The sequence below is a fragment of the Ambystoma mexicanum genome, chromosome 6p (assembly GCF_040938575.1).
Source record: "Ambystoma mexicanum isolate Mex_15411 chromosome 6p, UKY_AmexF1_1, whole genome shotgun sequence".
In the NCBI taxonomy this organism is placed as follows: domain Eukaryota; kingdom Metazoa; phylum Chordata; class Amphibia; order Caudata; family Ambystomatidae; genus Ambystoma; species Ambystoma mexicanum.
Window position 1 is genome coordinate 99,289,051 of NC_090935.1, and position 27,050 is coordinate 99,316,100.

Consider the following 27,050-nt stretch of genomic DNA (forward strand, 5'->3'; position numbering starts at 1 on the left):
ATGCCTTTGCCTCCACTTTCTATGCTCTTCCTACTCCTGAGGCTGACTCACACTCTGACACAGCCATCTCTAATCGCCATCTTTCTATCTCCAACACTCTAGACATCCTTGCCCAGGTCATGAGAATCCAGCTGAAGCCTACCTCCAAGTGTAACTCTTGGCATGACTCTGACCACGTCGCCCTGAAACACAAGTGCAGTGTGGCTGCGAGGAAGTGGATGGCTTTGGGCGCATCTTGTGACAGACTGGCCTGCTGCCTGCTCCAAAGGCAATACAGACTCTGTCCTGTCCAAGAAGAGAGCCTACATTCAAGCCCGTGTCTCTGCAGCGTCTAACAATGCGGCCAAACTCTGAAAGGAACTGAACTATCATGCTGCAGTCTCTAAATCACCTGTTCCCTCTCAGGCCCTATGTACGGCTCTAGCCTCTCACTTCATGACTAAAACTCAGGACATCCTATCCTCTATCTCCTCTTCCTCTCCCTCTTTTGGCCCCCTGTGGCCAACTCTCCCTCTTCTCCTCCTTTCCACTCTTTCTCTCTGACAACACCTGACAAGGTTTCTAGGCAAGTCCGATCTATGAAAGTTTCATCCAAACAGGTGCTCCCCTGCTCCTCCAGAACCATCAAGGACCATGTCGACATCCTCGCTCCAGCCTTGGCCGATTTCTGTAAATCACTCTTTCGCCACTGGAACTTTCCCCTCTCTCCTCAAGCACTCCCTTGTGCATCTCCTCCTCAAGAAGCCATCTACCGATCCTACATGCCTGGCAAACTATTGCACGAACTCCAATTCCCTTTCTTGGGCAAACTCCTGGATAAGCTAGCCATCTCCCAGCTTACTCTCCACACTGAATCTGTTGGTTGTCTCCATGACCATCAGTCTGGCTTCAGAGCTGCCAGAGGCACAGAAACTGCTCTCCTGAACACCCCTGAAGATCTGCTCTCCAATCTTGATTCCAGCATTCCTTCTGTCCTCATCCTCTTTGAACTTTCCTCTGATTTTGACATGGTCAATCACGCCATCCTGATCAATCGACTCGGTGAGAACCTAGGCATCACGGATCAGGCCCTGGAGTGGATGACCTCCTTCGTCTTGGACCACTCCTTCCAGGTCCAACTTGGTTCCTTTAGCTCCGCCACCTCTCCACCTGTGGCGTTCCCCAGGGCTCTGTCCTCTCACCCTGGTTTTTCAACCTTTACTTGGCCACTTTGACCCACCTGATCTCTACCTTCTAGTCAGCCTCCTTGCCTCTCTCTCACTCGGCTGCCCTTCTTGGGCCCTCTTTCTTCACCTACCTGTCAGGCTAAAAACCTTGGTGTCATCTTCGACTCCACTGTCTTTCTCCCCTCACATCTCGGACGTCACCTAGAAGTCCCACTACCAGATGCACCCCATCAAAGGTACTCTTCCCTTTCTCACCTTCCCCCACAAGCTCACTGTCTTCAGAGCCCTGGTCCTCTCTAGGCAGGAATACTGCAATAGCCTCTTTTCCAATCTTGCTTCCTCTTCTCTACGACCTCTGCAACTAATCTAGAACAGTACTGCAAGACTTCTCCTTGGCCTCAAGTTCATGGACCATATCTTTATAGTCCTGAAATCGTTCCACTGGCTCCCGGTGGCTGCAAGGATCAAGTTCACAACCCTTTATGTTGTCCACAATGCTTTCTGGGGATGGGGCCTGCACTATATCCAATGCTCTCTTACAAAATATCTTCCTTCTCAAGCCCTTTGCTCAGCTACCTCCAACTCTCTAAGGTTCAGACGCTACTCCAGGCAGAGAGTGGGGGGTCGATCTCTCAGCTCTACAGGTGCCTCCCTCTGGAATGGCCTCCATGCCCCTCTCAAACCTGAGACGGACCACCTAAAGTTCCGGAAGCAGCTCAAAACTTTCTTCTATGCTTTCTCTCACTCCCGCCCCTGCTGACCTTCCTGGGCACCTGTCCGCTGTACCAACTGGTTGATTGGTTACCCTCAGAATCTCCCTGGGTATCATGCTCTTTCTGATTAGTCACCTCGGCACTGCCTCTGGGCCTACCACACACTTAAGGGTTGTAACTGTAGTCTCGACAGTGCCTTGCCTCCTTGCGCTTACCCCTAGCCGCGCTGCCCCGTTTCCCCTTCCCTCTCCTGACACCCACCATCCTTTTCCCCTTGCACTTCTCGTGTGATCTGAATGATACAAGGCCTAGTAAGATCAGTTGTCTTGTCCTCCCTCGGTCTTCACTCCCTTGTCTTGGCACGCCTAGAAACACTTGTGTACAGGCCTGTTATAAATGACATATATCATAACATAACTATCCCGCCTTTATTTTGGATTCACCAGGCACTTGGAGACAATACAAAATGGGGTAGTGTGCGGTATAAATCCCAGTACCATAACACAACATAATGATAGTGGGAGAGACAAGTTAAGCATGCTTACCTGCGGTTGATCATTCCATGCAGCCAAGGGGGGTAGTCACCATTGTGGATTACCTTGCGGGCCTGCGTGTCCCTGAACCAACGCAGGGTCTCGCACCGCTTCAATTTCTTCTTCCCATCTTCGTCCTGAACTGTTTGCTGTTGGGCCCCCGAACCTCCAGACCTCTTGTTGTCAAAAGGCATCAGCTATGCAGGAAAGTGATGCAATACGTTAGTGGGTCAGCAACAATGAAACGCACATGTTCTAGACTGTACATGCACCACCAAACATGATCTAAGGTGGTGGCGGTTCAAACCGTACGGATCCGTATGGGTGATATTGGCATGGCCCTCAGGTGATGAAGGCTGCAGAAGAGCATGCGAGAGAATCAGTGGAATCCTGACAGTGGAAGAGACCATCAGATTCCAAAGGAATCAGAACATAACTGTTAAATTAGATTGCTCCACTCATCCAACACAGTCCCCAAGACCACACAGTCCTCGCTCTTCCCCCTCCAGACTCGTAATGTAGAAGGGGCTAGTAGGATGGCACAGCTCCTGCCAAAGGCAATACAGGCAGAAGTATAGCATCTCCGCTTAATTAACCTGCGCCAACAAACTATCCAGCCTGTGAACCCCAGGCTTGCACCCCGTGGGCTAGGACTGTGCTCCATCGATCCGAAGCAAATACAATAAAACTAGGGCCACGTTGCTGGGCAAGAAGAAAAGCAAGAAGGTTTCGAGATTTGAAACGTAGCAATAAGAACCCCATGCAAACCCTATCCCATTGAAAAGCAAGAAGGTCAAGTTTTGGAAATCACCCTTCGATGGATGCAGAACTCAAAAGCAACATTCAGAAGACCCCTGATGGCCCATGGCTGCCCCGTTACCTGTTAGTTACATTTCACACTCTCTCCTGCCCTATCCACTTGCGTCTTCCATCACTCCCTACCTGCCTTCATCTCTACAATACTCTGGCTGTCTCCTTTCTATCTCTTCCTTTAGTCCTCTCTCGAATATCCACTCCACGCCAATCACCTGGTCTACCAACAGCAGACACTTTTTCCTTCTTCCCAAGTGTTAGTCTCCACCCTCTTCAATCCACCTGCTGTGCTCCATTGGATCACTTGGCAAAATATCACTGAAAAGGTTACCTCAATAAGCCTGCTACGTGGCCGGGGCACCGGGGGCCCAGTTGAAGAGTCAGCTGACGGCGACTTAGGGAGGTGCTGGGGAGCTTTCTTCCTTGGCAAAGGTACAGGAGTGGGTGGAGTGCGCGCTCCTGTAAAACACAAACGCAAACAAAATCAGCGACCAATCCTGCATAAGACTAAAATGCACCATCAAAGGAGCGAATAATGGGTGCACAACTCTGTCATTGATGAACCGCACCTAAGCAAAGATCTTTGATGTGTCCCCCAGACATATGTCATGTATATGTCCCATATCGGCATGTGTCACGGATCAGTCCAACCCTGGTACAAATCACTAATGAGGTTCACATAATAACAGGTAATTGATGAATGGTGCCCAAGCCATTAATCTATCCCATCTTGGCACAGGTCATGGAGAGGTTCCAGTGAGATATAGATCATTAATGAGTTCCACCAATGGAAAGGTGTTTGAGGTTTCTCACCCAGGCTCAAGTCATTGATGACCCCCATGGAAGCCAAGGCAACCGGTGAGTCCCACCTGGACAGAGGTCCTTCTTCATAGGCACTGGTCACGCCAGAGTCCTTCCTAGGCATGTCATTCATGAGTCCCAGAAAGGCAGTAGGTCTATGAGGAGAGCCATCGCTACCAGCTCAGTTTGCTGCTTTTGTTGTTGTTGCAGGCGGCAAAGCTTCTTGCAGCGCAGTCCCTGCATGTGTGCCGCAAGGCTCCTGCCTATCCCCCACTCTGTATAATGCCTATACTAAGCTACTATTCGCAGCTTTGGATGCCATGGGTGTCATCTATACTAACTTCGCCGATGACACCCAAATCCTCATTCCACTCTCAGGTAATCACGAACAAGACTCACTCCTGGTCAACCAAATCTACTCAATCATTCAAAACTGGATGGCCAATAATAGCCTTTGTCTCAACGGTGACAAAACCGAGCTCCTCATACTAGGCTCCTCCAGCAAAATCGATACCCTTGAGTCCGCTTTCAAATCATTCACCATCGATGGCACCATAATCCCCGTTCTTAAACAAGTCAAGACCCTTGGCGTTTACTTAGATGCAACACTATCCATGTCTTAACAAGTAAACACATTAGCCTCGTCCACCTCTTACACTTCCAAACTCAGCCGCAAATTCCTCTCAGCCAATAACTGCGTTACGCTAGCCAGAGCACTCATCCTGTCTAAGCTAGACTATTGTAATATCCTTTTCCTTGGCACCCCCAAAGCCAACATAGCCAAACTTCAACTCATGCAGAACAAGGCCCTCAGAGCAGCCCTAGGCATCACAAAATCTGAACATATCTCTAACACCAGAAGAGACCACCACTGGCTCTCTATCCAAGCTAGAATCTTATTTAAAACCTTGAGCATCACTCACAAATGCATGGCCAACAAAGCACCTAAATACCTCAACAACATAGTCATGAAGAAGCCCCAGACCAGACTCCTCAGATCCAATAAAAACGCATACCTTGAAACCCCCAGATACAAAAGAGAAAGCAGGGGGTAGTAGCTTCAAAATACTGGCTCCCAGACATTGGAACGCTCTACCCACCCACATTATGAACGAAACATCCTTCCCAAAATTCAACAAGTACTAACTGAACCAGAGCACCAATCCGCTCCAATTAACTGTACATAGCTATTTTGTACATTGTTGTATATTATTGACTGCTATTACTGTGTATTTCTGTGTTTGCATTTAAGATTGCTTTCTCCCATTGTCTGCAACTACGCCGTGATACCCCCAGGTCTGGGCGTATAACAAATGTAATAAAATAAAATAAATTCTGGAATGGGAAAACATGGCGGGGAAGAAGGGGCATGGGTTGTAACGTTGGGATCCCTCATGTAAACACTATGTTAAAAAACAAGCATTTGGCAATGCCAACAGTTCAGGCTTTTGTGTAGATATGGAAAAGGCACTTGCCAGGCTATTCCATAGTGGTGTTTACTGGCTATTGATGGTAGCGGGTGCAGAATGGCGCGAGTACCTGGGCATATAATAGCAGTGCCCTGCAAATGCCTAATACTTATACATAAGGCAAAAAGGTTGGCTTTGCCAATGCTTGTTTTTAACAGGACTTGAAGGGCACGCATAGTGCTTTATAAAGAGAGTGGCTGAGGGCAAACATGGGGAACACATTTTTATGACACTACTGGTGTGTTTACACCTCCAATTAAACTAGTAGGTTTAAGAAAACTGCTTTAAAAAATGCCGCTAGGCACTTCAAGTGCAAAGTTTGATGGTAGGCTTGGTTAAAGCAAGATCATAAGTTCCCATGAGGAGGTGTTTTGGGCAAGGAAGGGTATGAACTGGTGGGAATGGGCTCAGGGATATGGCTATGGGCAGTCAACGAGTGGGCAAATACCCAAACACCATCTACAAGCTTCGTATCCCTCCTCAAATGCCATTTCTCCCTATCTGTATTCTAATGCAATCGTTTTGGCTTACAAGTGGTGCAGAAGTGCCACCTAGTTGCCAAACTAAAACAAAAAAAAAAGAAATGCTGTAGACTCCGAGTCCCTTCTTAGCATTAGAAATAGATCAATGTGAGCTTCAAATTAATCCGAAGTAATGGAAAAGTGGCACCTAGTAAGTTCTCAAATATAGGTCCCCTCTTGTCACATGGTATTGATGAGTTACAAGTCATTGAAGAGTCCCGCATGGGCACGGCCATGGAGGAGATTCCCCAATCGTACAGATGGCTAACGCCTTCCGGCTGATGAAGACCCAGGAGGGTCCTTCAAAGGTATGTCTGAGGTTTGCTCATTTAGTAGCACATTAAGTTCTGGTTTAATATGCATTTGTGTAGCCCCTCCTTGTGATATAACATCTGTGTAAAGTACTTTAGAGCACCTCTACATCTGGTGACGAGATACTGGTGGAATGCACTAGTACACCAGGATTGGGGGTGGGGGTAGACTAGGTGCTCACTATTACTCTCCAGATCAAGCCGTCTGGCCCGCTCCTGCTCCGCTTCGTGCTCGAGCCGCATCTTCTCCTCCAGTTCCCTCTCCTTCTGACGCTCGGCCCTTAGCTCCACCAGAAAGCGCCTGTATCTTCTACGGCAGCAGCAGGTTCTGTAGTCTGCACAAAACAAAGCACAGAATTTGTATCAATCTCTGAGCTTCAGACAGCGCAGCGAGCATGTGTAGAAGGCAAGGTAGAGCCAGTTTCAGGAGAAGCACCTCCCAGATAGCATGCATCCTGCTCAGGGCCTCAACAATTCAGGTGCCTAGAGGCTTGTGCTGGGCGTGAAGAGAGCCAGGACATCCCAGCCATCTTCCTCAGAAAACAGACCATGAGCAGAAGAGTTGCTGATGTTCACTATAGCAAGCCTGCATTTCAGCGTGAATGACTCTAGGGAAATCCGCAGAAAGCCATCAACCTTGGGGCGAGTAAACATTGCTGACATACTTCGAGATTGGTGAGGATATGTGGGCATTATTATTTATAAAAAGTTATGCCAAGTAAGAAGGAACAGGGAAAATGAATTCCTTCACAACTGCCTATCCGGTTCACTGACTTACCTTGGGACCGTTTGGCCAGCTCCACAAACATGCCTTCATGGTCCAACTCCTCACAAAATCTCTTTCGTAAACCTCTCGAGTGTTTTGCACTTCCATTAGAGATCCCGCTTTGGAACTCTTCCCACCGGTCCAGCTTTCAGACTGGTTTGCCACTCTTTCATTTATTACCTGCCACCTTATATCCAACCATCGCTTGTAGATGTCTCCGCTGCTTTTAACACCATGGATCGTTATGATTGGGGGGGGGGGGAAATCAACAGACCAATCAAAGTGAAAGAAGTGCCCCCATGTCTTAAATGGATACAATCGAAAAACCAGGGAGATTAGGTTTGATTGGCCCCACAGAGTGGGTACTGGGGTGGGTACAAATTGATCAGCTTTTCCTACGACCAGAGTCCTTATTCCTTCTCTCTCTCCCCTAAAAAAATCTTGGCAGCAACAAAGTAACTCACTGTGGTAGAGGTTTTTAGTGCCCCACACTTTTCTCAACAAGTACAGGGCCTTTCTTAGGCTGGACATGTAACAATGTTGTGCTGATCCTCCTGGACTTGTGGGGAACACGTACCACCAACCCCTGGTGCCTTGGCTCTTCAGAAGGTGGTTAGGTTTCAGAATCTGAGGTGCAGCACCAAAGAATTGACCAAGCTGCTCTCCACCTCTGGGCAGTGCGGCCCTAGCTCAGCTGGTTCTTCCATGCCTGCAGATTCAGTGTAGCCACTACCCACCACTGGATGAATTGGTGCAAGGTCAAGTCTTTGGGGATGCTCATTCGTCCCGCTCTACTCTGCGCTATGCCCGTTATCTCCTCCTATTCCCGCCTCTCCTTATTCCATCTCCGCACTTTGGCTGTTCTGCCACACAACTCACTCCTCCTCCACAACTTTCTACCTTTTTTTCTTTTCAAAGCTAATGTTTATTAGAGATTTTCCAACTTCCAGACATTGACTTAATTGAAAACAACAACAATAATTTCAGAGAAGAAATACCAGTAAAGTGTCATTAAAGCCACAGTTAGTAAAAATATTGCATTGGAAAAAAGTGTTAACATTTGTTGACAAGAATAAAACTAAGTTTGTTTGTTCTATTATTTATAATGTATTTATTAAAATGTATAAGTACAGAATGGCTAACCGTATAACAAATAAATTACTCCGATTAGGCATCCTAATCATATGCTTACAAACAAGCAAAAGGAATGGAGGGAAATCCTTGATGGTGTTTCTGTGCACTATCATTGAGAAAGTACCACCTGTAATATTAGGTTACCCATTATGTTTATGCATGGTCATTTAGAAACATTAAACAAAGTGTTGTATCACAAAAGCAAATCACGTCATTCTGCCAATTCACACGGTGAGACTGCGCAAGTCTTTCTAACCCGCGATATCAAACCAATCATTTAAGAAAAACACAAACTTGTATCACCTAAGAGAACTAGGGAGGTTTAAACATCCATTAGTGCCCATTGCTGACCCATTATCCCTGCACGAGGAGTGGATGGACGGAACAAGGGGCCTAGAACTTTACATAGGGAAAATTTAAGAAAATTAAGCAGAGAAATGACCACATATTTCCAGAAACGTCCATTTTGGCCTGCTCCACAAAGCAGTCACTTTTAGTGGGTGCAGTCTGTTTCCTTCAATGTCTAAGGACACACGATGAGCTACCACGACCTCCCTCGCCAGCCTCCATCTACAACTACAACCAGACAAGCCACCTGGATCTGTAAAATCATTCTACATGAACAGATGAAGGGTGACAGCTAGCGGTCCCCCCAAATAAAAATCAGACCAAAAAGCTTGTAGTTTCAGACAAGAAGTCAGCACGTGAGTTATAGTGGCATGGCCTTCGGTGCATCTCCGTTGCTCTTAATCTTTCAGAGTTGGTCTGCAGTCCAAGGCCGGAGCTGTAGGATCTTGTATTGCATACATGTGAAGCACGTTTCGCTTAAACCTTCAAAGAGTTGTGAGTGGGTACAAGGCCACCACTTATCAGAGTAGGGACAATTCCATTCCCCCCACCCTCAGGTTCTTATCCTAGTGATGTACACAGAATCGATGACACTTTTAAAGTAGGGAAGCAAGCAGGGAACTGGATATGAGCTACTTCACGCAGGGATTTGCCGCATGTCGATTGCTTTTACATTGTAGGTGCATCGCGCCTTGAAACACTTGTGTATAGGCGCGTTACAAATGCCATATCATATATCATATTGCCATGCCTACTGGTCTAGAGGTTTAAAGCACTGCTTTAATACAGGGAATGGCATGTTTGAGGGTGCACTCATATCCCACATGGCGTGCATAATTTTAATGGGAGTATGCTGAACATATAATTTAGCTTAGGCATTATTGTTTTGACTGTCATAATCTTACTACGAAAGGATACATTTAATGCTTTCCACCGCTTCATATCTGCAGCAATGCTATATGATATAGGCGAAATATTATCCAAGACCCTGATACTTAAACTCAGATTCAGTTTCACCTCTAAATATTTCATCCCGTGCAGGGTATTTAAATGGGTAGACGTGAACAGCCAGCCTTTGTCCTTACACAGTAAATGGGCGTTGCTTGACATTTTTGCCAAGTGATTGTATGCCCTGAAAAACTGGAAATAGAATTTCTTATCTGCATTAGTGCAGGTATCGAACTGGTAGGATCAGTGAAAAAAAAGAAAAATAACACCTGCCTAGAGTTTCAGTTCCTCCCTTTGCAGTTTTGTGTCTCTAGTATAAGTACGTGGTCTAATAGCAGCCAAGAGAGGTTCTAAATCTAAAATAAATGACAGGGGGTACAGGACAGCCTTCTCTGGTTCCCCTCGTTATCTCCAGACCATCAGCGACATATCCAGTACAGCCTACTCTGGCATAGGGTTCCATATAGAGCAAGTTTGACTTTATCTATAGATCTTTCCCCTAGGCTAAAACGGGACAATGTTCTGAACATACAACCCCATTTCACCCAGTCAAAAGCTTTTTCATTATCTAATGACAGCTACAGAGTGGGGAACATCGCATTCTTTACATTTCATAATACGTACAATATATTCCTCACATTTCCGCTTGCCATTCTTTTGGTAACAGAGCCTACTTGAGAGGAATCTATTAATGTTGGAGTAACATACTGGCTAGCATTTTAGCTATTTTTAGGTCAGCATTAATCATGAAAAAGGTATCTAATTTCAGCATCTAATTTCACAACTATACAATACCCCCATACCCAGATCATCTAAAATTTTGCAGCCCCTTCCATGGTGAGATGAGTTTCTTGGACGAATCACAATTAACAGCCTGTCAAGGAATTGACAAGTGACCGAGTGACTCTAATGGGGTAATTACCCGCAATACATTCCACAAAGGAAATTCACTTGACAGCCGGCTCCCGATTCCTATGCCACGCGTTGCTATTGCTCGCTACATAACGATGAATTGGTTAGATTCTATGACCCACTGGTTTCATACAATGTTATAGGCTATGGGTAATGTTTCTTACAATTCATGACGGCACAGCACGGAGGGCTAGTTTATAGCCAGATCACCTTTCCTGTGCTCCGTGTTAATATCTGAACAATGGTAACTTGGCAACACAACTAAATGCATCAGGATTGTAAGATGAAGAGACTCAGCTTCAAATATTATACTAAATTAAGGACATTATGACCATTTTGATTTCAGATTAAATCTATGTATTGAAGGATGCTGATTTATTGTTGCCACAGCGATCTAAAGTAGCAGCTGTTACGGAAATACACAAGCAAGATATGAGGTTAGTTTGCTCTACACGGTAACTCTTCATTATAACTGTCTGACTGCGGTTTAGATCTAAAAGAACAAATACACAGGTGATGTACATTCCTATTTCAGCTCCAGTATTGGAGTAAGTATTGCGATATTGCAAAGCTCATACAGGTTAGTGCCTCTTTGATTCGTTTTTCTTTAAATAAGGAATCTAGATAGTGGTTGAAAATGTGACCTTGTATTGTTAATCTTTTATTCCATTAGATATTGAAAAGGATAACACTCGCACCTTGAAGGGGCGTTTGCCCCGAAAAGCATAGTGTATAACTTATAGAAGAATTCCTCAAATCAATAATACACCATCTTTATTGGCGTTTCATTACTTTGATATAAGTTCAGGAGTGTTATCTGACATGATGCAAAACATTATGGTGTTAAAAAAACAATATGTATTGAGTGTTAATCATTTATGAATCCATTAGATTATTTTGAATGTGTTTTCTGTTTTTCTTCTTTCTGCCTTTTTTGAAATATAATTGAAATTGTTGGTGTTGAACATTATGTTCATTGAAATTGTGATACAATGAAAATACTTTTATCCATATGGATTTTCTTTGACATGAACATATATTTGAAATACATCATTTTTTGTTTGAGCAATAATTACATTTCCTTTGTGGATTGAATTAGGGGTAATTACCCCATTAGAGTAACTGGGTCACTTGTCAATTACTAGACAGGCTATTAATTGTTCTTGTCCCGTCAGTTGGGGACTGCCCAGGGCACCTGAAATGTATTGAAGCATTGATGAAAACCTTTAACATTGATAGAGAAAAAGTATTGCACCCCATTTTGAAAATGGTCTTGGACGAATACCACATCTGGCTGTTTAGATCTTAAACATTTAAATACCCTTTCCCTTTTAATGAAATGATTAAGACTGACATTCAATTAAATAATATTAAGTTATGACATCTGGCGAAATCAGGGATGTGTATGGCAAGAAGACATATGAAACAACACCAGTGAGGGGCTGCGAAAATTAAACTTCCTCTCCAGCACTGTCAAATCCGTCGAGCTGTTGACCTCGCTGTTAGGTAAGATTTGCACAAAACTGGCAAATCTTCCTTTCCTGGTTCAACCCCAGAACTTTATGCTTTATTAGTGGGATTCTTTTCATTAATACCTCAGTGAGTGAGAACCTTTTTCCACTCTCACATAATCTTTAACTCTTTTTATGGGTGCCATTTTTAAGACTCTCCATAGTGTCTTTTTAAATATATCATCTTTAACAACTTATTGGCAGTAAGTGCCTGTTGTTGCTGGGTTGCCCTGAATGCTCCCCTTTTAACTTTCTTGTGCTAACCTTGAGTGAACTACAGTCGCCAAGGGTAGAAAGGATCTTTGGATCCCTTTTACATTTTATTCTGTAAAACCAGCACACCCCACCTTATGTGGAGAGCTGGAGAGATACACTGTATCGCCTTTCACATTAAAACTAACAATTCTTTTACAGTGACAAGTTTACCTTCAATGGCTTTTGGGAGTGGTTTCATTATGAACTACAATGGTTTGCATCTACCGCGGCTGTTCGCAGCTCTGGTAACGCTAACCGCGGGAGCCAAAATGGCGTCGAGCCATCTTTGCTAAAATGGTCTCTGGACTTCTTTATTCACCGTTTTAGGGTTTCTTGTTGCTTCTTCTTCCTTCCCTTGACATCCAGGGTGGGAAATTCCTTTGTGTGTTTTGTATCATCGGCGGGTGTCCCCTGGACACCACGCCAAGGCTCCAGTCTGTCTGTGAGAGCAGGAGAGTGAGGAGTCCAAAACTCCCCAGCCCTTTGTTTTACGCCTTGCTTGAATGGGGACAAATCCCAGTGGGGGGCTGGCTGTAAAATGCGGGGCGAGAATGTATGGGGTTGTGCTGTAATTCCTGATAAATACTGGGCACCTAGAAGCTGAAGATATGTCGAGCACTGGAACCGAAACTGAAGAGGAAGATGAAGGAAACGCGGGTGAAACGATTATCAGCGACCGGAGAGCCTGCTGTGTAACCGGAGCCTGCTATAGCCCTTCCTTCCAATGGACCTGGGATCCCCAACCCAGAGCCTGGTCAGACCCACTAGACTCAAGGAGACCTGCTTTTTGAGCCATTCCCACGCGTTGCTGTGACCTTGCGTTGTTGCAATACCCCTATACCCTGGGACTTCAAGCCGCTGTGCGGTGCATGGTCTTACAAATTCCGAATCTCGCAGAAACTTCGTGGGCATCCTAGTGGATCTCCAGAGGCACAAATTGAGTCTGAAAAGTCCCCTCACCAGAGTGCTAGACCTTTATAACGATGAGAATTCAACCGCAATTTTCTCTCTTCTGTGCTCCTTGAAAAGACCCCAAATCTACAGAACCGCAATCAGCCGCAAGAGATATCTTGCCTAGAGCCTTCTTCATCGATCCATCTGAGGTCTTGTTTTCAGTCTCCACGACAAGGAATCCATTGACTGGGTATTTGGCTGCAGACCCTGAAGTTCTCCTGCTCCAAATCTTCAATGCTGAGGTACTGTGTTGGCTTGGGTATGTACTTACCTTAAGCCTGTTAGGATTTCTGTGGAGCTGTGGGGTGTTTTCTGTGATTGGGAGGTCCTTTGTCCAGTGCACTCAGTCCCACTGCTAGAATCCTGCTTGGGTGTCTTCTGTGAATCCCCGGCACCCTCTTCTAACTCTAAAGTAAAGTACTTACCTGTTTACCAGTCTTCCTAAGGAACTCTGACTTTTGCTACTAAAGAACATATTCTAACACTGCCTGTTGGTCACTAGTCCTAGTGCCCCCCCTTCTGCCACTAAGAACACTCATGCTCCAAGAATAAGGGAAAGACTTTCAAGGGATTGGGACTTCTGCCGAGAAAAGAAAATACGTGTTTGAAAAGTTACTTACTTGTAAAGAGTTGGTTGGTAACTGTAATTCTAAGAGTAATTGTAATTCTGAAGAGTTACAAAAGTCCTTACTGATCTTGAATGTGTGATGCACTATTCTTAAATGTATGGTTAACATCTTTTCTTCCTTAGCAACTGTTTTGCCAGTCTAATAGAAAGTAGATGTGAAGGTATTTTACTCTCCTGTGATTAGGTTGTGCCTCTTCCCAAAAGTAAAGTGTTGGTATCACCAGATTAGTCCTTTGAGTGTAAGTGTATGAGTGTCCCCCCAACTGGGTCTTGCTTCCCTTGAATTGCTGCTACCATGTCCTTAATAAGTCTGCATTAGGTTGTTGCCTACCTAGAATAAGTATTCAGTAAAGTGTGACATTGGGTTTTACTTTCCCCTTCATTGTGAAGATAAAGTATGTGGGTATTACTTACCTTGTGTTAGCTGTGTGCCATCCAAAATAAGTTACCAGAGTTATTGCTTACCTCAATCTGGGGTTCCCTGATTTCAAAAGCACCTGTAATTGTATATTACATCTTTAGGTTTTACTCACCTAGTATAACTTTGTTATCACAAAAGTAGTTATAGGTTTTTACTGCACCTAGAATACGTGTTGCACTATTCACCAAAAGTATATTGTCCAGTTGGCTAATTAAGTGGTTTTACCACCACTGCTCATTCCGGACAGGCAGGGTTGTAATGAGGCCCATTGTGTGTGTGTGGGGAAGTAGGTAAAGTGGAGAGGGTACACAGTGGGCAGCCTTCTTGCCCTGCCCCTTAAAAGTGTCTGGACTGGAAAGAGGGTGCCATCTTGGATACTACTGTCAGAGTAGACACTGGGGGCATTACCCTTGCTTACATACATTGCCCCATTATGATTGAGGGATAATTTTAGTCTCGCTTCCGGGTACGGACATGCGAACATAAACTGCCGAGACCGACTAGAAGCCTTTGAAAGGCTTGTGTATATAGAATATGAAGATGGGGTTTGTGGGTGTATGCATTTGTAAAGCTGTGTGTGGAGGATGCAGGTATCTTTTAGTTGTCTCGGTAGAGAGGGAAAACTAAATGTTATGATAATCTGCTTTTATACTGTGTCAAAACACCACCATAGAAATCTCAGAGTGCCTGGGCTTGTCCATAGAGAGTGGCATTGTGCCCTTGCCAGAGGTTCGCATATCTTTGCTGGAAGCAAAGAAATTGCTGAGGAGAAGAGGATGGGAAAGTGGGAAATACATGCTACAGACACAGTGGTGAAGAATGCTTTGTGATAACATACATGGAAGTCCATCCCGTTTGGTGGACCATAGTTCTGCCAGAAGGAGGAAGTTGGTATGTCCTATAGTGTTTTCAGGGCAGATTTGGAGAATGTTAAGTTTGTACAATACCTAATGTTGGATGCATGAGGGGCTTGAGAGTGCGCTCAGGCAATGCTGGAAGTATGGTCGCTTATTTAACAGAGCATATATGTACTCTGTACTGCAGGTAAACCTCGATTACGAAAACAAGGTCTGAACAGCAGACTGGTAACAAGGCCTACAATGAACTAACTCTGGACTGGAATAACAAGGGCAGGACTGCAGACAGATTACAAGGATATCAGGAATGGAACAGAGAAAGGAACTGCAGGCAAGGAACATGAAAACATGAGAATTAGTGGTAGAAATCAAGGGGCTGCAGACAGGGAACAGCTGACTCCAAACAAGGGAGCAGGGCTGCAGGGCAGAAAGCACAGGCGTGCAGGGCAGAGGGCAGGGGAGTGCGGGCAGAGTATCGGAGTAGCAGGGCTGCAGGGCACGAAGCACAGTGTACCGGAGCAGGAGCCAGTTCTGTTAACAGCAGCACTAGGACACAGCAGAAATGCCAGGATCAAAGCACGAGAGGCTGGCAGCAAACTCAATGCAAGTGCACCATGCTCCCGCAGACAGCAGCCTAAATACCGACCCACCCTCTGCTGAGGCAGGCTCATTAGCAGCACCACACCTGAAGGTGATCTGCCTCCTCCCTCTCTGGGCCTGGGTAAGTGAAAGCAGCACTAATGGCCACGTTGTCTGGGGATTTTAGTTCTGAGACTGCTGCATGGGAATAGACAGGTCATGAGAACTGACGAAAGTTGCATTATAGTATATGTATTTTTCGAAATGAAATAGGGAAGTACCAAAGTGTTGCAAAAGGAAAGGCAGAAATATGAATGTGTATTGTCTGAGACTGATTAGATTGATGAAATGCAAGTCCCAATTAGTCTACAATGGCTGCCAGATGGAGTTCTGATGGCAAAGTGGTGACACACACACACTTACCTGCTGTCTGCACCCTGCGTCTTCCTTCCTCCGGAGAATGCCAAGGCCTGCCAGCCCTGGCGTGCACTTGTGTGCAGAGTGTGGCAGGCTGTGCCCCCCACTCCCCTCTTCAGTCTGCAGACTTTAGTGTGTGGCCTCTTTTGCCCACGATCTTTAGATTTCGAGCAAAAGAGGGCATACCAAAAATACACTTCCTATCAGACAGCGATGCATGAGTGACACACCTAATAGCCTGCCTCTGCCATAGAGAGCACGCCTGGCAAGATGGCTAGTGTGGGCCGGAGTCTGAAGAGGTCACACGTCCTTCCCTACAGTGTAATGGTGGAAGATGAAAAATGCAGAAGAGGCAAAATACGGCGGCCATATTGTTTTTATAAATGGGTAAATATGAACATGTCTCCCCAGCTTTCCAATCACTGCTTGTGTTACCAGTGTCGGCATGTATCAAATGTAAGGGTTGTCTATGGTTGGTATAGCGTGACACTCTCACTGTCAAGAGTAAAGGCATGAAGACGTGGAGAGGCCAAAGAGATAAGAAGTTACACTTTTTCTGTCACAGAAAGTAAAGTTAAGAAGTCACCCAGAGAGATCAGATGTTACATTTCCCCTGCATTAAAAGTGACGTTAGGAAGTCATCTAGAGAGATAAGAAGTTATACTTTCTCTGCTACAGAAAGTAAAGTTAAGAAGTCACCCAGAGAGATAAGAAAATGCACTGCCGCTGCTACAGAAAGTAAAAAATTCGCCCAGAGAGATAAGAAGTTACAGTTTCTCTGCTACGGAAAATAAAGTGAATTAGTCACCCAGAGAGATAATAAGTTACACTTCCTATGTTACAGAAAGTTAAGAAGTCACCGAGAGAAATCCGTTACACTTCCCCTACTACAGAAAGAAGTCACCCAGAGAGATAAGAAGTTACATGTCCTCTGCTACAGAAAGTAAAGGTAATAAGTCACCCAGCGAGATAAGAAGTTACACTTCCTCGGCTACAGAAAGTAACATTGAAAAGTCACCCAGCAAGCTAAGAAGGTTTACTTTCTTTGCTATACAAAGTAAAGTTAGAAAACGGACCTAGGGAGGCCCAGAGCAATTAGCGATTCGACATTATCTCACTTATGCTACAGGAAGTAAAGTTTGAAAGCTGAACTCGGAGGTCCAGAGTGATAAGAGGCTACCCCTTCTCAGTGACTTAGAAAAAGACACCTAGAGGGGTCCTAGAGCAAGAGCTTACGCTTCCTCTGCTATTGTTTAAGAAGACGTGTAGAGGTCTCAAAGGATAATATGTCTCTCACGCTTCCCCTGATGCAGAAAGGTCAGAAAATACCTGGAGAGGCCGAGAGCGATACAATGTTACTCACATTTCTGGATGACAACCGCAGCTTCATCGAGGCGTTGAAGGCATCGTGCCAGTTTCTCCTGGTGCCAGTACTTAAAAAAGAGACGACATTTTCTGCAAGAAAAAAAAAAGCCAATTAGGTGTTATAGCTGGCGATGTTGAAATAGATTCTGTACACAGTACTGGTGCCATAACATTACATTCTGTGCAGTGGGCTGGCGATGTTGAAATAGATTCTGTACACAGTACTGGTGCCATAACATTACATTCTGTGCAGTGGGCTGGCGATGTTGAAATAGATTCTGTACACAGTACTGGTGCCATAACATTACATTCTGTGCAGTGGGCTGGCGATGTTGAAATAGATTCTGTAAACAGTACTGGTGCCATAGCATTAGATTCTATGCAGTGGGTAGGTCCCTTCCATGATGCCAGTTTTCTAGAGTTGGCACTTTGCAGTGATGTGTTTTCTTGACTCATGCCTTCCACCCGCATAGCACCAGTGATGATGTTGGTGCTGTATAGTGACCTCTTTCTTGAGTGATGCCCCCTAATCAGTGCTAAATACTGAAGTGCTTTCTTGAATCCTGCCCTCTAGACTAGGGTTCGCTGGTTCCACCCAGTGAGGTGCTCCCCTGAATGCTGCGCTCTGTACCATGCTAGCCTCATAGGGAAATACGGTGTCTGCTACCACAGGAATGGCCAGGCCATTGGCCTCCCACACCACTGGCACTCTTAGCATGAGAGGGCGCACACTGTGCTACACCAAGTCTCCAATCAGAAGCAAGTGATGCTCCGTCAATCTACTGATTGACAGCAGATTCTCTTTGTGACGTTCATACATTAGGTTGGCAAGGGAGAAATCTCCCTCTAACAAGATCCAATTTCAAATACACTCATTATTTTAAAAGTTTAAGGAACTGGTAAAAATACGAAGATGCCTACTTTCTCTGTAATGCTGTCCACTGCCCAAACAGGAGAGCGTCAACCCACTCAGAATCCCTGGCCAGCCCCCCAGATCCCTGTGCAATACGTGCACTCTTCCTAGTACTTACCCACATTTCCATCCTTCCAGGTCAGTGCTTGTCAAGATCGCCAAACAACTAAAGACAAAAGGGAAACAAGAGAAAATGAGCCACAAGACCATGAAGAGGGCTGGCCCTGTCCAATTGCCACTCTTGCAATATTAGAAAGACGATTCATCTTTCTCAGCTGAGAACCTGTGGAGCGGTGATGAGCCATTCCCTTCACTTAGCTCATCTGTGTTAGGGAGCAATATCTCGCACGGACGGATCGCGTGGCACCGCGAACAACCGTGGAGGTGGTCATTGCTGCACACCAGAATGTCCGCCAGGGGGAAGGGATATGGGACACAGTCATAACAGCGGGGGTAGGAATGGAAAGTGCCACTTCGCAACCCCACTAAACATGCACCCTTCTGCAAACACCTCTCAAACGCTGAACTAAACACAGCCATACCTCTACAGCACAACCAACCGTGCGCATTTCACTACACCACAACGACGAAACAAACCACGCATAGTCTCGCCAAAAAAAGCACATGGCGGCAACCAACCGGAAAACACCTACGCTCAGTGAACCGTGTCAACCGAACTGAAGCTGCCAACAGCACATCACAGCTCTCTTGCTCTTTTCTCCTGCTCAATTCTACTAACTTATCCCTCCTCCCTCCTCCCTCCTCGCTCCTCGCTTTACAGATCCACCAGAGTACCAAGAAACCACACAGATGGCAACAGTGTGCGGCACAAGAACCTCTAACATAACATGCAAATGTGCGATCGGAGGAGCAAGGGGGATCCAACGAGTTGCGTATGGCAAAGCCGAGGACCCGTCCCCCTGGTGAACCAAGTAGAAGTATGAATACAGAGTCTGAACCACTTTTAATTAAAAGGTGTGGCATGTTTCTTCACCAACTGCTGCCCCTTAGAGGGTAATGGAGAGAACGTTGGTTACCCGCTAGGTCAGTTCTGGGGAATTCACTGCACCAATGAAAAGTAGTCAGTAGCTCAGTGGGTAACAGGGAATCCAAAAGCCGCAGAGACATTTTCAGCAGTTGAAAGGTTGTTCCAGAAGAAAGAACCCCTAATCTAAAATCAAATCAGGGATTTACTAGAGCACCGGCTTCACCATTTGGTAGAGAGGCTGACCACTCAGGTTGTACTCCGCAGAAAGCCGCATCGCATACACCAATAACAGCAAAACAGATGCAATCTAGTTAAATAAATAGGGTCTCATCATATCACTATAAAAATAAAAAGTTGTATTCATAGACGAATGTCAAAAAAGTATACTTTAAATGTACAGATCATAAAATACACTATAAGAAAAAATAAATCAAATAGTTCTGAAACAATAGCAAACAGGTCCAGAATGCAAAGCACAGGCGCATCTCACCAATAGCAGATGGAGATATTCTCTATTGCTGGGTAGTGTCCCACTGCATTGCTGCCACCAAGGAGGATAGGCTGGATCAAGGGGAAGCACCGTCCCGGTGCCACCACAGATGGCCCACGTTGACCACCCCACCAAATCCTCTCCAGCATAACCGCGACGGGTTTGGCAAACTGGAGGGCAATCTATGCAGGGTTAGGGACCACTGGTAACACATTTTGTGGGCACATTCCTACACAGCTCTGCATCTGGAACCTCCCTGCATCCTATCCCACACGCAGTGCCAAGTTTCAATCGGGATTGAGGTGATCAACTCAGCCTCCCACCCAGACATGTATGGGAGGCTCTCCACTCTGTACATCATTGAGCAATGTAGAACAATGGGAAATCTTTTTACACGACGCTTCCTACATAAGCCAGGATTTTAAAACCCCTAGAGGTCGCCTTCACCTTTCCCTGTGATCTCCAGTGTCTCAATTGGATGCATCTAAAGCGTTCAGCTTCCAGTAAGTGGGAGCGGTCCTTACATTGTACAAACAGGAGGGCTCTGTCTTCGCTGCATAGCTTCTCCAATGTCAGGGGTGCCTCTCGTTCCCAGATAGCAAAAGGGTTCCTGTGGATACCCGGGCATAAATCTGGGTTTTGATTTATCAGAGAAAGTGGACCCAGACAACGGATAATCTTTAGTTGCCTGCAACCCTTCTTCCAGCATGCTAACGAGCAGCGCGTCGATGGCAACAGGTTTCCCATCAATGCAATAGCCCCTATGGACAGGAACGGAGATATTCACACCTCTTGTTCTAGCGGCTTCCATTTCTTGCCGCTCGACCCCTTGTTCCGCTGTCCAATCCAAAATGTGGCTCATCTAAGCAGCCGTCAGGCACAGTTGTATGTTGGGCACACCCAGACCCCCTTGTATCGTAGCCCTTGTAAGAATATTATGGGGAATTCTGGGGAGTTTTCTGGCCCTTATTAACTAGAAAATCAAACTTTGCCTTTGCTTGATCATTTTAGGTGGGATTTGGATCAGCACAACCTGGAAAGTGTGGAGCAATTTCAGCAGCAGGGTCATCTTGACCACCACTATGCGGTCTAGCTACGATATCTGCTGGAGCTCCCGCCTCAAGTGCTTCCTGCTCTTAGCCCATAACAGTGGGATATTTTCCCGAAACAAGCCCTCGTATTTGGGTGCGATTTTAACCCCCAGATAATCCAAGAAGGTGCTTGACCACTCAAATGGGAATTCATCCTGCAACTCGTCGCTTATTTTCTGGGAGTGATATTCATGGCGGTGGATTTGGAAATGTCGATTCTAAATAAAGAAAGGTCTTTCAAACCTCGAAGCATGGCGTCCAGTTCAAGAGTTTTTACTGAAGGTTGCGTCAGGATGCTCGGGCCGTCTCGCCCCTGCATCTAAAAAGCACCAATCCCTCCCAAACCCAGGTATCCATACTCCACAGGTTAGTAGATACTGCCAGTTTCTGCCTAGTGTTCAAATTATGCCTTTTCTAACCTAAAGGCCAATGTGTTGTCTATCTAAACTTACCCAGTGACTTCCTAGGCTGACCCAACACTATCAGTGTTGTTAGTTGACTAAAAGGGATTTTAGGGTGTGCCTTTCAGACTCGCTGCCAGACTCTGCCTTCTTCTGATCATGCCTACTGTGATAAATGGCAGGATTCATTCACTTTTCCCGGGGAGTGGGAAGGAGCCTTTCCCTGTGAGGCAATTGGGACCTCACTGAGAGAGACTCCCCCCTTGGGGAAAAGGACTCCCTGTTCCAAGAGGAACTCCCTAAGTCACTGACAAACAGTCCAACCACAACAGCCTCCATTGTAAAAAGCCATGAAGAACCGATTGCTGTATGTTTTTCAGCTGCAGAAATCTTAAATACATGTAAGAAAGAAAATCTATTAAATACTGTGAAAGAAGAAGATTGGCGAGTAATGCAGAGTACTCTGCCAGAAGAGAGAAAGGACTCTGGCACTCCGCCGTTGAAGGCCCAGCTACAGGAGGTGACGAAGCCTGGGAGATTGGAATCGGCTGTGTGCGAGAACTTGACCCGGACCGAGATGCTTGGAAACCAGGAAACGAGCTAGCGAGTGAAGGCAACAGAGGAAATATCTGAAGATGGAAGAACTGAGCGACGGAAACCTCATATAACTTAGCGGGTTCTATGTGGTGGTGTGACCAAGAGTCAATGGACTGTTAAGACCAACAATGACACCAAGACCATGAACCCATTGACAGCATAGAGCGGGTGCAGAGAAAGAGGGGGGGGGGGGGTTGGGATACTGAAGCCGGCCTGAATAGTAGAACGAAGCATCCGGTCCAGAACGCAAGCGTGGTGATGCTAACCCCAAGCAAGAGAGGTAATGGGGAATGTGGGAGACCCGGGAGGGATAACAACCATAACCAGTATAATGGTCATACTCGTCCCAGTAAAGAATGCAACTCAACATTCCCTAAGGAGAAGGGGAAGTTATGTGGGAACATTCTTAAGAAAGAACCAACTGTGAAAAGTGAAGAGAATCATAACTTGCACCCTCATACTCGTCCCAGTAATACTGAAGAGGTGAAGAGAAGTGAGAATCATTACTGGCACACACACACTCATCCCAGTAATACTAAAGAGGTGAAACGAGAAGAGAATCATTAGTGACACCCTCATACTCGTCCCAGTAATACATAAGAAGTGAAGAGAAGTGAGAATCATAACTGGCACACTCACAATCCCAGTAATACTAAAGAGGTGAAGAGAAGGGAGAATCATTACTGGCACCCTCATAATTGTCCCAGTAATACTAAAGATGTGAAGAGAAGTGAGAATCATTACTGCTACTCCAATGGCCCCTGTAATACCAAAGAAGTGAAAACAGAAGAGAATCATTACTGGCACCCTCACACTCGTCCCAGTAATACTGAAGAGGTGAAACGAGAAGAGAATCATTAGTGACACCCTCATACTCATCCCAGTAATACTAAAGAGGTGAAACGAGAAGAGAATAATTACTGGCACCCTCACACTCGTCTTAGTAATATTAAAGACGTGAAAAGAGAAGAAAATCATTCCTGGAACCTTCAGTCTCATCCCAATAATACATAAGAGGTGAAGAGAAGTGAGAATCATTGCTAGTACCCTCATACTTGTCCCAGTAAAACTAAGTAGTGGAAGCAGCAGTGAATAGTTATTGGAACACACATACTAGTCCCAGTAACTGTCGAGTGACGAAAGAAAAGTGTGAATCAATTTGAGAATCTTCTCAACTGGCCCAGTCAGGAGGAAGAGTGGCCATTGTCTAGAGAAGAAGCATCACGTGTATTGAAAGGAGAGCAAGAGATAATTAACTTCAGAAGAGGAAAACAAGGTGTCAAGGACACGAGAGAGAAATTGAAGAGCCCTATTTCTGAACTGTATGAATTTGTCAAAAATGATGCCAAGAACCATCTATGGTTAAGTTACCAAAGTGACTGTGCTGAGAAGCAGACCACAGGGCAAGGGAGCCAATCTGCTGTGCCTAGGTTGTTTTGGATAGTGGTAGGAACAGAAAAGTTCAACATTGGACAGAGGAGAGAATCTTCCTTTTAGACTCACTGACGAGCACCCCAGTTAGTTTTGTGTTTGGTAGTGAAAACCCATAGCTTAGCGATAATCAGGAGTTTATTTCTTTTTTGTTGTTGAATAAAGTCCATAAAATGGAAAATGTCCATCTCTGGCCTCCCTCTGACCTGCCACACTACGTATTCCTCTCCCTTTCTCTCTATCTGATGTTCTCCTCGGACTACTCTCCTACTCCCAACTCCTCTCGCCTTCACTCCTTCTGAACTCTCTCACTCCTCCTACCACTTGCCTCCACCATTCGATGTTACATCTCCCTCTTCAACAATAGTACTCCCATCAACCTTCTACTCACATGCCTTTTCAAGCTCCCAACTACTTCACATTCAGTCCCTGCACTACTCCTAATAATATCACTTGCCGGTCTAACACGTACACTCTCAATACTTGCACTCACTAAACAAAATCTTGTCTGCTCTATAATTCGCTTCCATGCTCTTTTTCACAGTCCTTTTTCACCCCCTGCTGGTCTCTTAGTCTGCCATCTCCTCCTCTTCTGACCCACAAAGTCCTGTTTTCTGGGGTCGTTCTTATGCTTTCCCCCTCTCCTCTGCAAGGTAGTCTGACCCTGCCAAATCTAACCCGGTCTTCTCCGTCCAGAAGATGTTATGTACATATATGGCATTAAGCCCAACCCCTAGTCTCAGCATGGGGTGGCGGGATGCAGCAACGGCAGCCCACATGGCTTGAGTTAGGGGCCCATGGCACGGCTTCCCCCAAGATAACTATAGTATATGTGGTTGGCTGTGGCTTTTGTTGACATTCCTGGTAATCTAGGGTGTTTGCAGTGATTTTTCCACTGCACGCGCCAGTACTGGTGAGCAGTGGGTGGCTTGTGAGGCTGCTGCATAAGCTCTCTGCAGCGTCGTGAACTATCTCTCTGACTTTGCCGGTTTGGGAATGGTGATGGGGCACTGGTGGTTTGAGCTCCCTCCACTGGCTTCTCCATACAGCTGCCGCTTTGACTCTGGATCTTGCACAAAGAGAAAACCTGGGGAGCATTTGCATCAAGAGGCATGGAGTGATGCAAGTGGGTACGGCCCACATATAAGGGGCCACTTGGGGAGGGGAATGGGGCCCTACACTGCCAACATCCCCATCTGCGGAAGGACTGGCTATGGCTTTCACCATGGCAGGCCTTCCACCCAGGTTGAGACGGGTTCTAGCCACTCGTGACAGGGTCTGATCCTGTCAAATGGGACCAGTCTTTCTGGGTTTCTCTACAACTGAAAGGCATGTCACCATCAGAATCATCCAATTCAAAAAGGTGTTATGGTGGGACAAGCTATAGTCCATCAGGGGTGTGCTATTTAATAGGGCTAATAGTCTCTGGGTGGATCTCTGTTCAGATTACAATCTCAAAGATATGGCACCCATCATAGTTCATGGCATTCAAAACCCCGTCCCAGTGAACTATATTTTTTATTTATTTTTATTTTAACATTTATTTAACGCCCAGACCCAAAGGTATCACAGCGTTATGTACATTGTAGTATCATACGAAAAAGACAACACAAGTCATTGCGTTCAGTGGTTAGTGCGTTTTAGACAGTTCTTGGTTAGGTGTTAGTTGTACTTAGCCAAGTTTCCAAGAATTTCTTGAATGCTGGGCAGGAGGGCTCGTTTCTTAGATGAGAGGGTAGGGCGTTCCCACAGAATGGGGGCAGTGGAGCTGAAACTCACACCCCATGCTCTGGCAAGTTTGTAGCGAGGAACTGCTGAGGTAAACTGAGTGGAGGAGCGAACTAGGCGACAATGTTTCTTTGTGATGTCATGGTTCAGGTGGGTGGTGCCTTCATTGTGGATGCGGCAATCGTAAGAATTTTGAAGCCAATCCAGACTTTTATTGGTAGCCAATGGACTTCTCTGCGCATGGAAGAGATATGGTCCGATTTGCGGATACCCAATGCCGCTCGCAGGGCTTTATTTTGGAGAAACTATAATTTGGCTTGAGGAGGGCACTGCAGTGGTTCAGTTTGCTCAGATTGATCGCTCTGGATAGCGTAAGACAATTATGAGGGCTTAGACATTTTCTGCTTTAAGAAATTAGTTTGGCGGAGGTGGCGGATGCCAAGGCATTGACATGCCTAGTCATGGTTGGTTTGCATTCAGGTTAATGCTTAGGGTTTTGGCATTCATGAATAATTGGAGGGAAGGAAGATGCTGGAAAGGTTCATGACACCGACATTGTCACAAAACATGAACACACACGACCACACACACACACACACGACCACACACACACGACCACACACACACACACACACACACACACACGACCACACACACGACCACACACACGACCACACACACACGGTGGCAACCCACCCCACACCTTCAACAGAACAGAGAGGAAATAGCAGATACGCCATAGGTTTAGCAGATCCTGGAGGATCACCAGGATCCAGAGTCTCCATGTCGTGGATGTCAGCGGTGGGACCACGAGAGCAGAGTAGTTCTAGTCCTGGATCCTCCCTAAGCACACGGTGACATTTCTGATGAGCTAATTGCTTAAGAGGATCATGCGAGAAAGGTGTCCTTCAAAGTGACATCTTACCAGGGCATTCCAATACATACAAAGAGACCATCACTTCTCAAATACTGTTATAAAACAGAATACAGATGTATCCTTATCTAGAATGGTCGCCTTGTCTCGTCTCTTGGTAAATACTCATGTGCTCATGACTTGAATTGATCGAACAGAACTAAAAAATAGATTGCCACTGAAGGCATGGCAATGCCACTGCCTGGTGCTCCAAATTGCCTGCCCCCCAGGGGCACTCTGAACAAGGCTGCTCTGGCATCACTATATTGAACTCTACACCACAATGTCTCCATGCTATGTACGTTGGTCCCTTATAAAGAGCACAAGACAGTTAAACCCCTCCAGAGTGCAGTACAGAAAGAGAATAGGGGGAAGGAGGTTAATATGAGAGACGGAAGGGTGAAGGTGAGGTAGGAAAAGGACGTGGGGGAAGTTAGGACCTGGCGTGATGGAAGTTAGGACAAAGCGGTCCCAGGCATGCACTTGAGGGCTTTAGTGGGTGCTGTGAGGTGAAGACTAGGACAGAGAGGTCCCAAGTATGCATGTTCTCGCCCGCTTACCCCACAAGTGTCTGCAGACAGCCTATACCTGCTGCCGGACTTGCTTGCTGTTGGATCCATCTATATATCTATCTATCTATCCATCCATCCATCTAGATTACTTTTTATATAGCACCACTATCCCAAAGGCCTCAGGGCGCTCATGAAGGACAAGATATGGAGGCGGTCCATAGGATAGAGAGAAACGCCAGTGTTTTAACCAAGTTCTTCGTCAAAGAGGAAAGCCATCAAGTGTTTTTTTGAAGAGAGCAGTCGAGTTACTATCAGCAAGAAACCCGGGGAGTGTGTTCCACAGAGCTGGGGTCCAGGAGTTAAAGCTGGCTGCAACAATTTTCTTGAAAGTGATCCGTGGTTGGCTCAGTCTGATACATTTACTTCGCAGTGCTTATCTATAGCGAGATGATAGCGGTATAGCTGGGGGCACTGGTATGTATGTATGTGTGCACCCCTTTATTGCTTTAGGCAGAGGGGTGCTTTTAGGATGACAAAGACATCAGGGTTTGAGGCACACACTTT

The 27,050-nt window shown here is 45.8% G+C and overlaps 1 protein-coding gene across 2 annotated transcripts in view; it reads right to left on the reverse strand.

The window, feature by feature from the left end:
• The window catches only part of LOC138511235 (myosin-IIIb-like), a 686,303-nt gene that overhangs the window by 76,773 nt on the left and 582,480 nt on the right, over positions 1 to 27,050 (reverse strand). For both annotated transcript variants that reach the window (XM_069626778.1, XM_069626777.1), the window contains exons 21-25: positions 18,454 to 18,501; positions 17,421 to 17,512; positions 6,510 to 6,662; positions 3,557 to 3,684; positions 2,425 to 2,609 (exon numbers count right to left, since the gene is read on the reverse strand). In XM_069626778.1, the coding sequence (XP_069482879.1) occupies positions 2,425 to 2,609; positions 3,557 to 3,684; positions 6,510 to 6,662; positions 17,421 to 17,512; positions 18,454 to 18,501 (606 nt within the window). The remainder of the gene's footprint in view (positions 1 to 2,424; positions 2,610 to 3,556; positions 3,685 to 6,509; positions 6,663 to 17,420; positions 17,513 to 18,453; positions 18,502 to 27,050) is intronic.